At 42.0% G+C, this 15,921-nt stretch overlaps 1 protein-coding gene across 6 annotated transcripts in view; it reads right to left on the bottom strand.

The window, feature by feature from the left end:
* Nucleotides 1-15,921, bottom strand: part of RNF144B (ring finger protein 144B) — a 104,935-nt gene that overhangs the window by 20,730 nt on the left and 68,284 nt on the right. For 4 of the 6 annotated variants that reach the window (XM_027128477.1, XM_027128480.1, XM_027128481.1 and 1 more), the window contains 3 exons: nucleotides 14,659-14,803; nucleotides 11,198-11,287; nucleotides 3,962-4,015 (listed from right to left, as the gene is read on the bottom strand). In XM_027128477.1, coding sequence (XP_026984278.1) covers nucleotides 3,962-4,015; nucleotides 11,198-11,287; nucleotides 14,659-14,803 — 289 coding nt within the window. Of the gene's footprint in view, nucleotides 1-3,961; nucleotides 4,016-5,472; nucleotides 5,581-6,391; nucleotides 9,784-11,197; nucleotides 11,288-14,658; nucleotides 14,804-15,921 lie in introns of those variants that run through there. The other 2 variants (XM_027128482.1, XM_027128479.1) reach the window with 2 other exon arrangements.

The raw sequence follows: 15,921 nt of genomic DNA, 5'->3' as shown, positions 1-15,921 counted from the left end.
TACTGTTTTTGAAATCCAGAAGTAGTTTTGTGTTCTACTTTTGAAAATAAAATTTATTAAGTCTGAATAAAAATTTCTTTGTTCCTAAGTAGATGTGCCCATCCATCCATCTATCTATCTACTACACACACACACACACACACACACACACACTAGATATACAGATAGGTAAATATACTATCATATATACTATCCTATAACACATCCATTAACACATGTACATATGTGCCGTAAATTTAATTCAATTCACAGAACATGCCATGTGTATAGGAAACATAGAGATAAATTAATCAATACTAAGCAACTGAATGTTAAAAAGACTCCTCAGACTGACGCACTCAGAATAAACAGTCCATTGTGTGTTTAAAATAAGGATACTGAGGTTCTGATGTTTTTAATATAAGTACTAGAGGAAACACATCCCTGAAAATTCCCCAAACAACTTTTGTTGTAAGTCTTTTCAGCCATCAAGAGCTGTAAACAAACCAAGTTCAACCATTGTTCTTTGAATTTGCTTATTTTAAATAAACTTGTACTATATTTTACATGCTTCTGGAATTATCTATAATTTTATGCCTGGAAGCTTCTTCCGGTAATTACCAGTTCCTTGTCTAATAAGGAGAATTTCCCTTTTGTGTACTATTCTCATGGATATGAGGCTCACAATGGGTGCTAGTAATCTTTTCCATCTTACACGAAAGGTTAGATTTGAAGTGGACTTAGAAAATAATCACTTCCAATTTTCAAGATGAGGAAACTGAGGCCAAGATAAATTGTAAATTGTCCAAAGCCAAAAGGAACTAGTAGAGGTCTCACATCTCCCTCTAGTCTTCCATTTCTAGTCAGAGAAGTGGCCATTCTACTTTAAAACATCTAAAGTGTCTGGTCAGGGTCTGTATTCCTGCACTGGGGCAGGAAAATGGAAGAGGTGATGACCTTGACTTTCAGTGCAGGTCCTTCAACAACAGGCAGCAACTCGCTAAATTGGTCTGACCTGGGTGGAAACACCATCCTGTACTTTAAGTCAACTCTTGAAAGGAGTTGTCCTTCCTGAATCCAACACAAGATTCAGTCCAATCCTGAATCTTCTGAAGGTTTGTTCAGAAAGATGAGATCAGGTTTTCTTCTAAGCCCATGTGGAAAAATCTGTCTCACGTAAAGACCAAGGAGACCTCTCAAGGACGCCAGCCAGAAGCAGAGTTACTGTTAAAACCTTGGCCATGCTAGGCTCAACTGAAAGTTCAGATCAACAGTTCCCTCGTAGGAAGCTAGATATTGCTTTTAACTCTTCCCTGAGTTTGTGATTTCTTCTAGTTGATACTAGCACGTCTGCAAACTGCTTGGCTTCAAGGGGCAGGGAAACAGAACGGTAAAAAGTTAAATTTCCTATTGAAAATGACAAACATGTTCCCATTGGCCACTTTATAATTTAAAATTATGGAAGTCAGAAAGATGCAGCCAAAGAGATCTGAATTATAAGAAGGACTCGACGTGGCTTGAAGATGGAGGGCACCACACAGAAGGCATGAGAACGAACTGAATTCTGCCAACAACCAGTGAGCTTGGAAGAGAACCCCGAGCCCCAAATTAAAACACACTTGGGCCAACACCTTGATCTTCAGCCCAGTGAGAGTCTGAGCTGAGAACCCGAGTACATCATGCCAAACTTCCGATGTACAGAAACTGAGATTAATCAATGTGTCGCTTTAAGCCACTATTTTAAAAATTAAAATAATGCTAAGAGGCCCTAGGCTGGCTCATGCAAGATGTGGGTTCAAACTCTAGCTTTGCCACCAACCCACTTTATGAACTTGGGCCACGTCACCTAGCCCCTGAGTCTCAGCTCCCATCTGTAAATTGGGGGAGGGGCATATTAATAGCTACTTCCCAGAATAGTATGAAGAGCCAATGGAAATGTGATTCAAAGTACTTTGCACACCATAAGAAATCTTGTAAATGCAAGTTTTTACCATAAACCTCCCCCAAGAAAAACTTCTTGTGCTTTTATGAACGCATTTCTTTCTCCACATATCCTCCATTTTAATGGAGCATAAAATTAGCTACATGCTTGTGAAATATTTGTGAAAAAGTGACATGAAGGAATATATATATATATATATTTTTTTTTGGCGGTATGCGGGCCTCTCACTGTTGTGGCCTCTCCCGTTGCGCAGCACAGGCTCCGGACGCGCAGGCTCAGCGGCCATGGCTCACGGGCCCAGCTGCTCTGCGGCACGCGGGATCTTCCCAGACCGGGGCACGAACCCGTGTCTCCTGCATCAGCAGGTGGACTCTCAACCACTGTGCCACCAGGGAAGCCCAGGAATATTTTAAATCTAAAAAGACAACATATTTACTGAGGAGGTCATTCCTACCTCACACACATTCACAAGCTTGAAATATATTTTGGGGACCCCCCCCTTAGTTCTCTTTTCTCCTTTGGAAAGAATGTCTGACTACAAACTCATCACCCACACTCACAGCCACAGCACACACAGTACAATGGCTCCCTCTCCTCTCCCCTCCTAACAAAGAACACTTAGAAGCACTTTGACATTCGTGATCTCATCCTATCCTCCTAAGCCTGAGTTAAAATAGACAAAATGACACTATGTGATAAATGGCTGGCCCCAAACCACAGCACCAGTCAAGAGCAAAGCCAGGCCTGGAACTGAAGCCACTTATTAAAGCTGGGTGTCTGTCCCCCAACCCCACACCACCTGGACTAGCAGAAGGCAGGGAGAACAGAGGACATCGCCTGCTGGTTCTGTGCCTGGGGTGTCTCAGATTTACCAACACTCTCCCAACTTTGTTCACGTACCCTTGTGGTGCCAAAGTCCAAGGGCCAGGCTGGAATTTGGGACACACCATGCAGGGCAGTGTGTGGATTTCTGGACTTGTTTGCTTTTAGTGAAACAAACTGGCTTGACTTCAAAAAAATCAGTCCAGGGCTTCCCTGGTGGCACAGTGGTTGAGAGTCCGCTTGCCGATGCAGGGGACACAGGTTCGTGCCCTGGTCCGGGAAGATCCCACATGCCGCGGAGTGGCTGGGCCCATGAGCCATGGCCGCTGAGCCTGCGCGTCCTGAGCCTGTGCTCTGCAACGGGAGAGGCCCCAACAGTGAGAGGCCCGTGTACCGCCAAAAAAAAAAAAAAAAAAAAGTTAAAAAAAAAAAATCAGCCCAGGCTGATGAATAATCAGATGTCTCACAACTCACCTCAAGAAAATCTTCATGTTTATTTTATCTAAATATGTTCAATAGCATTAATGTCAACCACCCATCCACTCCCTCCAAAAGAAAATATACCCCCTCAAATCACGCCAGGTCAGTAAGGAACCACAAGATAAAATGGCTAACATTAGACTTAATCTGCTTCTCATCAAAAGCCTGAATCCTAGTTATAACACACAGAAAAAGGAAAGCTGATAAAACTGAAAGACAAAGTTTATGCAGAAAATGGAATTCAAAGCACGTCTTTATACAGATCAGAAATTCATTAATTTCATTATTTAGAGCCTCTTTTCTTGCTTTTGAAACTGCCAATCGACTGATTTATTTAATTCTAGGCCACAAATACACTTTAGAGTACAAGTTAGTAATGTTAATAGGGAAGAATCTGGATCTGAGTTAATCACGTTGAGTCTTGATTGTAAACATTAAAAGGAACTGATGACAATGTACCTCGTATTTGTGGGGAAGAGGTAAACACTTTGGCTTTTGGAGTAAGTACATGGACACAGCTATAATTCTAGTTCCAATAGCAAATCAGATACACACCCCTGCATTACTTCTCTAAGGAATCACCATCTGTCTCCTGTCTCCTGCCCTTCTCTAGATGAACCCCAGGGAGTGATTGGGGTCGATCTCAGGGGGTGGCCCTTTGCCCTAGGCATGTTGTCAGACACACCAAAATACAGACTCTAAGTGATTATTTGAAATAACACATTCTTTTATACATACCTCCATTGATGCAGGCAATTGGAAGAGGAGGACATTTTCTTGGAACTCACAGACCTGAGAGTAAAGGCAAACTCAGAATTACTAGCTGGTATTTTTTTTTTTTTTTTGGCCACGCTGCTTGTAGGATCTCAGTTCCCCGACCAGGTTAAGATTAAACCCGGGCCACAGCAGTAAAAAGCCCAGAATCCTAACCACTAGACCACCAGGGAACTCCTGTGGCATTCTTTTTCTATCTGTCACTTATAAATAGTATGACCCCTGGCAGGACATGTCCACAAAACTATTGCTTTCTCTATGAAGTAGATCCAATATCTGCCCCACTTATTTCATAATATTGTTCTCAAAAGTTTTTTAAAAAGCATACACAAAAATATATAAATAAAACATACTATAGTTACTCTTAAATTATTCAAAGAAATTCATTTCTTTCTCATAATGTAGAGCTGGATACTATCTTTAGGGTCCAAAAAATACCTAGATTTATTATCTAACAAATGAAAATAATTGAATTACAGGAAAACCTAATTATAATTCTCCACCAAACTCACTAGATTCATAATTTACATTGCAATGAGTTTGCTGGTTAGGGGATTAATTAAAATCACTGCTGTATAAAATGGTTCATTCAATAATTCTTTGGAAATGCAAATTCAAGTTCAGCAAATAATAAGCACTTTAAAAATGAAATAATGTTGACATTCTAGGAGACAATTAAGCAAATTAAGAAACGGTAACCCAAAAATGTTTTTAAATGATCTTATTTCCTCCAAACTGAATGCTTAGAAAATGAAATTTGAATTATAAGTCAGTTGTAAACCTTTGTGCTCAGGTATCATATTAGAAGCAAGTAACATTCAGCAAAAAGGCATCAACACCAGTATAGGAATGTGAGTTTCCAGTTTTGCAGAGACACAAGTCCTAGTTGTTAAGCAACTTCTGGCACTCAACTTCAGGCGAGTCCTGCCTTGAATACTAATCAAATGTTAATGACCTGAAGTTAACCCTCTACCTGTAAATCCTTTCTATAAAAATCATAACAAGGAAACACATTCCTCTACCATACTTTTGGGAGGTTAGAACTGACCTTAGAGCACACGGAACCCAACACGTATTTTATAGAACTGATAGCTCTGATGCCTGGCATTTTTTATTAGGATGATCAAAGACCTAAATTATTGGTTATTTTTCTGGATAATGATCAATGCCTGTGCATTGGCAGAGTGAAGTATCACACACACAACAGAAAGTCTGCAACAAGTGAAGGCATCACACTTGATCCTATTTCCTTTTTTTTTTTTTAAAGAAGATGTTGGGGATTGGAGTTTATTAATTAATTTATTTATTTTTGCTGTGTTGGGTCTTTGTTTCTGTGCAAGGGCTTTCTCTAGTTGTGGCAAGCGGGGGCCACTCTTCATCGTGGTGCGCGGGCCTCTCACTATTGCGGCCTCTCTTGTGGCAGAGCACAGGCTCCAGATGCGCGCAGGCTCAGTAGTTGTGGCTCACGGGCCTAGTTGCTCCACGGCAGGTGGGATCCTCCCAGACCAGTGCTCGTCGAACACGTGTTCCCTGCATAGGCAGATTCTCAACCACTGCGCCACCAGGGAAGCCCGCTCCTATTTCTTTTAAGAAACAAGGTAGCAAGAGTTACTTCCATATATGGTATTGCAGATTAGGTTACTTTTTTGTCAGTTCCGAACCTAAGATTTAATAATGACTTGGTTGGCTCCTGGATGATAAAATTGAACGTGTCTAAAAACATGCAGCATAACAAAAAATAACACACTTGATTTCCTGCTCCACATTTATTGGGGCCAGAGAGACTAAAACAGCTATTTTCCTCTCAAATACTTGGAAAAATATAATACTACAGCAATTTCTTAAATACGTAACAAAACTTTCTGGATGATGAATCAACATGAGATGTAACAGCCTATAGATATCAACCGTAACAGCTTTATAAAATGTCATTCATCAAAGGCATTCTGAAACTATCTTGAAAGCTACACATATACACATATTCTATATACATAAAGGCATCTGTTCATGAACAGAAAGTCTTTTAGAAGCACTGCATAGGGAAGGCTAAAGTAATACATATCTAGATTCTGTATAATTTATTTTTTTTTTTTGCGGTACGCGGGCCTCTCACTGTTGTGGCCTCTCCTGTTGCGGAGCACAGGCTCCGGACGCGCAGGCTCAGTGGCCATGGCTCACGGTCCCAGCCGCTCCGCGGCATATGGGATCTTCCCGGATCGGGGCACGAACCCGTGCCCCCTGCATCGGCAGGTGGACTCTCAACCACTGCGCCACCAGGGAAGCCCTAGATTCTCTATAATTTTTAAGAGACAATTGGGGTTCTAAGAAACGGTGATTTACATTCAAATAAACATGTAGATTTTCAAACCTGAATAGGTGAGATTTTTGTGATGCCAGCGACAAGAAAATTCACACTGTGAATTGTTGGTTTTTCAAAGGCCTCTTTCAAACTAGGGATTTCAAGTCGGGAGCAAACATCCATGGCATGAACAAATAGGATGCCTAAGATTCTAAAACTTGGTTCCAAGTGGTTTTCCTCTTCACCTCCCTGCCTAATAACAATGGAAAAAATCCCTAGAAGGGGCAACAGCTAAACGTTATGGAATTACATCCAATAGCTTTTCTGGATGGTGAGTTATCCCATCCAGATTACAATGTGGCGAAGGATTTGTTTAATTTCTATTTCAAATGGACTACACTACTTCAAACCAAACGATCTTCTGCCACAACATCCAAAGATAATTAGATAGACCCATATTTCTTACTAGGACGGACAGAGAATCACTAGGGAAGGACAGAGCTGACAAACAGAGGAAGGCGACAAGGGTAAACCCTTTCTCTGGCCAGTTATACAAAACGAAAACATCAGTCTCTGTTATCAAAGTTGCCAGCTTTCCCCATTATAAACACAATCTCTAGACTGGCTTGCATCTCACCCTTTGATGCACTGGAGATATAAGTGGGTTTTAACCAACCAACCTCTTCCTGTTGATTCCAACAATCTCACACAGGCCAAATAGTTGAGCGCTTTAAGGAAGAAATCACCAGTTTTCAGGCACTTTTCAACATTTAAAAACTTAAATCCAGTTATTTTAAGCTATTCTCTACTTCAGTTCTTTTTTAAAATTATTTTATGTTATATATATTTTTTGGCTGTACTGCATGGCTTGCGGGATCTTAGTTCCCTGACTAGGGATCGAACCCGTGTTCCCTGCAGTGGAAACACGGAGTCTTAACCACTGGACCACCAGGGAAGTCCCTCTAAATCCAGTTATTTTAAATCTATTTGACAAACACTTCCCACTCCCCACAAAAAAAGTAAGCTAATTCTTTTATAGCATCTCTGTGAGAAGACATAGTCCTTCAGTTTGTCAAGGAAATAATAGCATAGATGCTTTCTTCCACTTTTACTCCAAATTCAGGAGCTCTGCCTCAGATAACAGAATTTTAGGTTACTTGAAATCAGCCCCTGTTTAAAGATTCTTTGTGGAACCCAGCTTGAAGACTGTATTAATATGGGGAGTACATTGCCATGACTGACATTCTTGGTACAAAAATTCAATTTCAGTTGAGTTCCTGTGATCCCCTGAGCAGTTATAAATGCCCTGTACTATAATAAGGCAGTGTAAGAAAAAGCAGATTACTCAAATATAAATCCATTTATATTTGTACTAATATGAAATACAGTGCTAGAAGAAGAGATTGATTTGTTTTCCTGAAGTGTTTAGAGTTTCAAAGGAAAATAAAGACACTTAATATTGAGAAATTCCTAATGAATAATTTAAAATATTTTGGGGTTGGTGGCCATTCAAAAGTTTTCCCAGAGTTCTCATCTATGTTCTATACAAACAGTAAATAAAAATGTACACAACCAATAGATGTACTATACAGATATCAATATGTACATGTGAATTAAAGTTTCTTAAATATATACATCCCCACTTAGAATACAATCCATTACATAGGCAAAGCATCGTTCTTTAATAACAGGTCCAGGATAGCAGCAATTTAATAGTCTAGTTACCCAGTTACCTCAGAAAATAGGTCCTGATAGGTCTTGATGTGGTACCCCTAGCTTCAAGGAGAGCCGTCCACTAACATTTAACATGGTTCTCACGAAGCATCAGGTTACTTTGCTAATGGCAACTATAGTAAAAGTTACTGTCTTTTCAAAACTCATTTATTCAAAATCTGACTAATAGAATAATGGGAAAAATAAGCCACAGTGAGGTGATACGAACCCAAACTATTTAAGATACATAAAGCATTTACATTTTGTTTCTCAGATATTTTTTGTTGTTTTATCAGTGCCCTGTACATACAAAAAGTACTCTGACTGCCCTAACAGATGCTGAAAGAGCAAAACTTTGCTGCTGGGAAGAGAGCTGCTCTGAATCGTGTCTGAAAATACATAAACAACTTGATGATCAATTAGCGTTTTTACAAACTGGGATGGCACATTGTACTATTTTAAAAGAGTTACGTTTATGAGTCAAAACCTTTGGGGAACTTATGAACTTGTAACCAAAATTTACATATATAATATGCAAAAAATATTTAGGTTGATTTATAATAAACCATATTATAACCATCCCAGAAGAATGGCTTTTAAGTAAACATTTATTTTGTGTGTACTATTGGGTAAATCCATTCATGCCCAATGAATAGAAACTCTAGGTAGGCAGCAAGTTATACAGATTCTAGATATACCTATGGACTTTAATATTCACTCTCCGTGTGTACTTGCAGGTCCAATTCTATATCTGTTGGGTGCATGAACAGAGAGCTCAAGAAAGGTCCCTGATACCTGTGATGATGATTTTGAATCTCTGCCACTTTACCCATACTTCATATAAAACAATCCTGTAGACCACAGCTACTAGCTGTAAGAAAAGTTTATCACCCAGGGGAGAGATACTACATTAGACCAGATTGTTTTACCTGCTGCAGCCCTTTTCCTGGGAAGGGACAACTCCCTCTGCATAGCAATTTCTCCTGCTTGACACTGAGACCACACAGGAGAAACCTATTGTGTTTCCGCCAAATTCCTGGGGAATCAGCACACCTGCTAACGGCAGAGGCAGAACCGCCATATCAGCTCCTAAGATAAGCAGCTCTCTTATAATTCTTACAAGAATTACAATTCTTATAAGAATTTCCCCTTAAACAGTCTGATTCTTCCCCTCCTACAGGAGGTTTTCCTCATGCTTCTCATGATGGTCCAATCAACACAACAGACTCTGGCTTCTCAGTTAACGTGTGTTGTCATAACTGGCAGCACATTTATTACACCAAGTGTTCATTCAGGCTCCTTGAATGTGGCTGGAAGTTGAACAGTCCAGTGGGATCCTTCAGACGATAGCATGATGGTGTGTTAGTTCCTCCCCATCAACACCAAAGCTTTCCAACACGCTCCATAGACATGGCCTGGACTGTTGAACTCGGTTCTCTTTACACAGGAACATACGCACCAGCGCTTGGCCTTTTTGGATGCCGAAGGTGGGCAGGCAAGTTCAAAGTCTGGACACAGAGGCACTTCCAAAGTCTGGCAAGGAGGGGAAGGCGAGTTCACTAAGGGGGGCTTTATCACTGTGCTGTCTCGTATAACCCAGACATCTGTGGCACATGGATACGAACGGAGATCTTTAGGTTGTGGATGGGTCATGCTTTTTCTTCTTGCCCCGACAGGACTTGCAGATGCAACAGATTATACATGGGGAAGCCAGGAGCAGCAAGGGTGAAGTCACCAAGGCAATGATGCCCAACCCCACAAGAATCCCGACCACCTGGAAATGTAGAAGAAAAGCCTATTTCAGCAGTTCAATCTTCCTATGTGTACACTCTACCATGAGCTGTGGACTGTTTGTGTCCCCCCCCAAAATTCATAGGTTGAAACCCTAATCCCCAGTATGATGATGTTTGGAAATGGGGGCCTTTGGTAGGTAATTAGGACATGAGGGTGGTGTCCTCATGATGGGATTAGTGCCCTTATAAAAAGAGACAGCAGAGAGCTTGCTTCTCTCTCCATTCTCTGCCATGTGAGGACACAGTGAGAAGATGGCCATCTGTAAACCATGAAGAGGGTCCTCACCAGAACCCAACCACACTGGCACCCTGATCTCAGACTTCCAATCTTCAGAACCGTGAGAAATAAATCTGTGGTTTGAGCTGCCCAGTCTAGGGTATTCTGTTATAGCAGCTTGAACTAAGACACCATCTCAGGCACATAAAGCAGTTACAATTATGGGACCTTCTAGCCAATGCCCGGAAGGACAAACCAAATGCTAACTCAGGCTCTGGCGCAAGCCCAGCGGGATCATGAATTGTTGGTGTTGGCTCTCTACCTGTTTCTTCAACAGTCTTAGAGGGATGCTAATAATGGTTACTAGGCTATGAACACTGACTCTCTCAAAAGGAACACGGAAATAAACAAACAAACAAACAAATAAATACTATTAAAAATAAACCAGGACTCCCTTTGAACCTGCCACGTAAACACACAATGATATGTACAGAGGGATCTAAGCCCCAACAGGGGCTCGTAGGATTTTATTTTATTTAATAAATTTATTTATTTTTGGCTGCGTTTGGTCTTCGTTGTTGCACATGGGCTCTCTCTAGTTGTATCAAGCGGGGGCTACTCTGCTTTGCGGTGCACGGGTTCCTCACTGCGGTGGCTTCTCTTGTTGCAGAGCACAGGCTCTAGGCGCACGGGCTTCAGTAGTTGTGGCTCACGGGCTCTAGAGCACAGGCTCAGTAGCTGTGGCACGCGGGCTTTTTTGCTCTGCGGCACGTGGGATCCTCCTGGATCAGGGCTCGAACCCGTGTCCCCTGCATTGGCAGGCGGACAATGTGTGCCACCAGGGAAGTCCGGCTCATGGGATTTTAGAGCCCTGCCTTTTATAGCAAATATGCCTCAAAGGGCTTTGGGAAGGTCATTCTCTCCATTTTTTCAGGAAGAACGAGCATTCATCTTCATTCTGCTGGTCACTGTTAATTACTTGGCTGCTCTGTCGCCCTGCCCCTCCACCTCTCCTCTAGGAGACTGTGCTCATGAATTAACTTCAGGCCCCAGAAGTTCCCCAGAACCTCTCAGGCTGGGCTGGGTAAATAGGGAATGGAGTGGGGAGGATAAGTAGGCGGGCTTTTTAACCCATCCTAAGTCTGGTTTCTCTCACGCTCCTTTCAAGGTCAGGGTACCTGTGTTCGGTTCCACATCACTGAGGCTCTCGAGTGGCCGAGCTTATTCCTACACGGCCCTTTGTCATAATGTCTGAGGAAAATGTCATTCTGAAAAGCAAAGAGAGGTTTCAGTAAACACGCACTTTTGAGTTGAGAAATGGATACGAACCCCATCAGATCACCTCCCTGGAAGCAAAGGCTCTTTCTGGTGATATTAACGACAGCCTGTGGAAGCTCCAAGCTGACAATCCTTAGACAGTATCTTAGTAATTTTACAACTCATCGAGTGAAAACAGATGATAGTTCTTGAGACTCCATTGATTCTAAGCAAGATTAATGACCATACCAATTACCTTTGAAAGGTAGCTCTAGCAGAGCTAGAATGGAATGAGAGGACCACGAATGAGGCAGCTAAAAGGCTTCGTAGTCAACCAGCTGAGATAAAATGCCAGTGGCTGAGATGGAGAAGAGGTAAATACAGCCATGAAGAATTAAGAAGGTAACTAACTAGACGGGGAAACAGGGAGAAGAAATCACAGATGAGGGAGAAGCACTGCATAGAAGGCTTTATTGAGGGAAGTGACAACATAGAGATGCATTTTATTGGGAAGATGATGACAACAGTTTGGACGTGTTGAACTTGAGAGATACCTGAGACATTTAAGCACTACTGTTCAAAAGACAGCTGATTACATAGATCTGGATTTTGGGAAAAAGACTTGGGAAGCAACGTCCTCGGGCTGAAGAAACCACAGAAGTAGATGAGATTACCCAGACAGAGGGTGCAGACTGAGAAGTGAAGAGGTTACTGAACACAAACATTTAAGAGAGGGCCAAGGAAAAACCTGGAAAGGAAACTGAGCAGTGGCCAGAAACAAAGAAGGGAAATCAGAAGAGATGGTATCACTGGAGCAGAGGTGGTTGAGATGTGAAAGGCAGCGGAGAATCCAGGTAAGATGAGGAATAAAGTATGCACTGGACTTTACCCAAAAGGAATCTCCCACAGCCTTGGAAGAATGCAGTCAGGGTGTGTCTAAGTGGCAATCTGAGTCACTGCAGTGACTGGAGTGTCAATGGCTAGAGGCGATTATGCTTATTTGAGTCTTGGCTTCTAAAGGAAGGAGAGAAATAGAATGGCAGTAAGGAAAAGATGTAGGCTTGAGAAAAGCGTTACTCGTTTTTAAATGGGATACAGTTGAATGTGTGGGTAGGTTAGAGAGTAGAGAATGGAAGCTGAAGTCACAGGAGAGAGAAGATATAAATGAAGGGGACAAGTCTCTGAGGTTCCCAAAGCAGAGGACGAGGACTCTCTCATCCTCTGAAACAGCAGAGATGAGAATCAAGGCAGAAACAAACCCAACTCCCCACAGCAAAACTCAAAATCACTCTTTTTGGTGTCTGTCTCAGGCTTGGCTTTTGGATAACCACCCTTCTCCTAGACCCATGCTCTAAAACTTTCCTATAAACAAAGATCAACCCCACCATCTGACGTGGAACACTTGTCTACAGGAAAACATCATTATCCACAAGCCAATGCCCCCTGGCTAAAACTGAGAAAAATGAAACCTCAAAACACAATGACCAGAAGAAGATGCTGTGTATCTAGCAATTTCACATCTGTAGCGTTTTACTCGCGTACCAGAACAGCACAAGTGACGGAACACTGTGTTCTTTGCAACACCATACCCAAAACATATTTCAGCCAAAGGAAGGAGTGATCTGGCACACATATTTATTCTCTTACTCTCTTGCCTCCTAAAGAGAACCTCATGGGCTCAGCCTCCTAGTGGATATGAATCCAATTACTGTTTTGGTTAAACCTGAAGGAAATCAGAAAAGATTTCTTTCATTTATAAAGCATGAGGGGTGTACAATCGTGAGTCATACCCTCAACCAGAGTATCGTTCATTTGGAATTAGGAGAGGTCTCAAATAGCAAACATAATTGTAATTCAAGGGGTTATAATAAATAGGATTTTTTCGAAAGAATGAAAACATGTCTTTCAATCTGACCTGCTGGGCTTCTAGAGTCTAAAATGTCAACTTTCTCCTCCCCAGTGCATACCTCTTCCTGAAATCCTGACATCAAGCTGATTAAGATTCTTACTCATAGATGTCAGCCTAAACAACTTATCTAATTTTCAGTTAAAAATCAGGCATGTGGTGGCCAGCACGCATGCCATGTTAACTGCACTCGCTCACTGAGTGTGTATAATACTCAAGCACTACACAAATGGCCCATGAAATTAAAGCAAACTAAGCAATTAAAATGAAAAGTTGAGAAAAGAACGGCCACCCATCCAACCATGACTGAGGGCTTACACCGATATGAACACATCTTATGGGTCCAAATAGGGAATATCTATAAGCAACTTATGCCACCCCAAACTGTAAAACACTGGAATTGAAAAAACTCTCTCCAATCCTTCACATCACCTTTTAACTGTGAGGTTACCATTAGCCTCAGCACTGGACTGAATGGAGCTGCACCTGAATTTGAGAAGACACACTTCATGCATGGCGGGGGAAAAGAATTAGACGAGACCCCTTTATGTGGGAAGGGAACTCTGAGAAAGCGGTAACTAAGGATCCTGCTTTCACGCCAATGAATGAGATAGTAATTAAGAGATACCATTTATTTGAATGGCTTTTTTCCTTAAATTCAAAAAGAAAAAAAACCACCAATCTAATCGTGGTAGGCAGAATAACTGCTCCTCTAGAGATGCCGATGGCCTATTCCCCATAACTTGTGAATATGTTACCTTACATGGCAGAAGGGATTTTGCAAGTGTGATTAAAGACCCTGAGATGGGGGAGATTATCCTGCATTATCCAGAGGGGCCCAACCTAATCACACGCATCCTTAAAAGCAGACAAGTTTTCCCAGCCTGTCGGAGGGAATCACTCTGGAAGCTAAGACCATGGAAGAAGGGTCAGAGAGATGTGATGATGCTGCCTTTGAAGATGGAAAAAGGAGCCATAAGCCAAGGAATGCAGGCAGCCTCTAGAAGCTAAAATAGGCAAAGAAATGGATCCTCTCCTAGAGCCACCAGAAAGAATGCAGTCCTGCGGACACCTTGATTTTAATCCAGTGAGATCCGTATCAGACTTCCAATGGACAGCACTAATGATAGTAAATTTGTGTTGCTTTAAGCCACAAGCCTGTGGTAGTTGGTTACAAAAGCAATATAAAACTACTACACTAATAGTCCTTTACATAATAAAATGAGACCATGCCCCCAAAGCAGGAAATGTCCCTAAATAAAAGCTTGCCTTTAAAGTTAAGGTAACACACCTAAGGTCATCAAAGAGAGGTATCTACAGTAGCAGGCTCAGGATGTCTCATTAAGAAAAATAAACTTCTTTGGTGAACAAGAACAGGCTCAATATTTTAAAAGGAAAGCCCATCAGATACCGGCTGTCGCACAGATACGGGATAGAGAAGGACCACACGGGGAGACTCTTCCAGGTGGGACTTACGTCCAAGTTCTGGAGGCAGTACCAGCAAAACGTGTGCTTGCAGTTCTTACACATCATCTGAGCACAGCCTTCGTTGCGTTCAATATAAACCCGGCACACTGGGCATTGCTTAATGGGGGCTTCTGCCTCCGTCACGAAGAGGGCCCTAGAAACAAAATGAATGAGAAATTATAGGGGAGGGATGGAGAACGCTGCCTGGTTTTTTAAAAAGCAAGGACCGCAAGGTGTGCACTAACCAGAGCTATGGGAAAAGTGGGCTGAATGTAATTGATTAATCAGCTAAATATGCTCTTCTAGACTCAACTTTATGGTCATCAACTGAACTCCCAGGGCTCCTATTGGGTAGGGAGTGAACTCTCTTCTATCTGTGCTTGATTCCCCAGCGCAGGAGAAGGGTGAGGGTAACAGTAGGAGAGATGCCGATTATTTGTTGTTCAGTTAACTCAAAACAAAGAAGAACCTTAATTTATTTATCTTTGGCTTTGAGTGAATTACATAATTGTATTTTCCACAGCTGATTGAATTCATTGTTTTGCCAAATTAGTCTTTCATTCTCTGAGCACACCCTGTCTGAATAAAAAGTACAAGAAGTCTGCCACACAAGTGGAAAAAACAGCTCAGGATCCAAGGGCGGGGTGGGGGGGGGGGGGTAGAGATCATCTATCTAATGATCTGTGCAAATAAACAAACGGAGGGGATTGGAGGGAGTCAATCATCAATTCTTTCAAATAAATGCCCAATATCATTGAAAAGACCCGCTCCAAATAGATGAATAGGCCAGCAAGGCTCACAGGCTCAAGGGGCATAGAAAATAAGTAGAACAAGCTGAGGTGGAGGGAGGCCTGGGTGAGCCAGAGCACTGAGTTGCATTTTAGCTACTGTTCATCAAAACCACCACCCAGCACATCAGTTTCACAAAGTGTGCTCAAACCTATGACTGCACTTGGTGCTCATAATAACCCTACACAGCAGGGGGACAGCCACTGTTTTCATTCCTCCCCTTTGTTTTTTCAAATAGAGAAATGACTCATAGAGGCTGAATGACTTGCATGAAGTCACAGATACCAAGTGACACTGTCAGAACTCAATCCATCTCTCCTCTAGGATCTTTACATCGTCCTGTGATTCCCCGGGGACCTTGCTGCGTGGCAGTGACAATGTAGCAGGTACTGGCTAAGCGGGCACATGCCTGCCACGTGTGTTAGCTCTTTTTCTCCTCTTGATGTGTTTGGTCTGCAGTTCAAGCACAGCATCACAGCCAGG

The sequence above is a fragment of the Aethalodelphis obliquidens genome, unplaced genomic scaffold, assembly GCF_003676395.1.
Source record: "Aethalodelphis obliquidens isolate GAN/ISIS:26980383/991018 unplaced genomic scaffold, ASM367639v1 scaffold34, whole genome shotgun sequence".
Classification (NCBI taxonomy): Eukaryota; Metazoa; Chordata; class Mammalia; order Artiodactyla; family Delphinidae; genus Aethalodelphis; species Aethalodelphis obliquidens.
The sequence above is the reverse complement of the archived record's forward strand: the minus strand, read 5'-3'. Positions and strand labels throughout refer to the sequence as shown.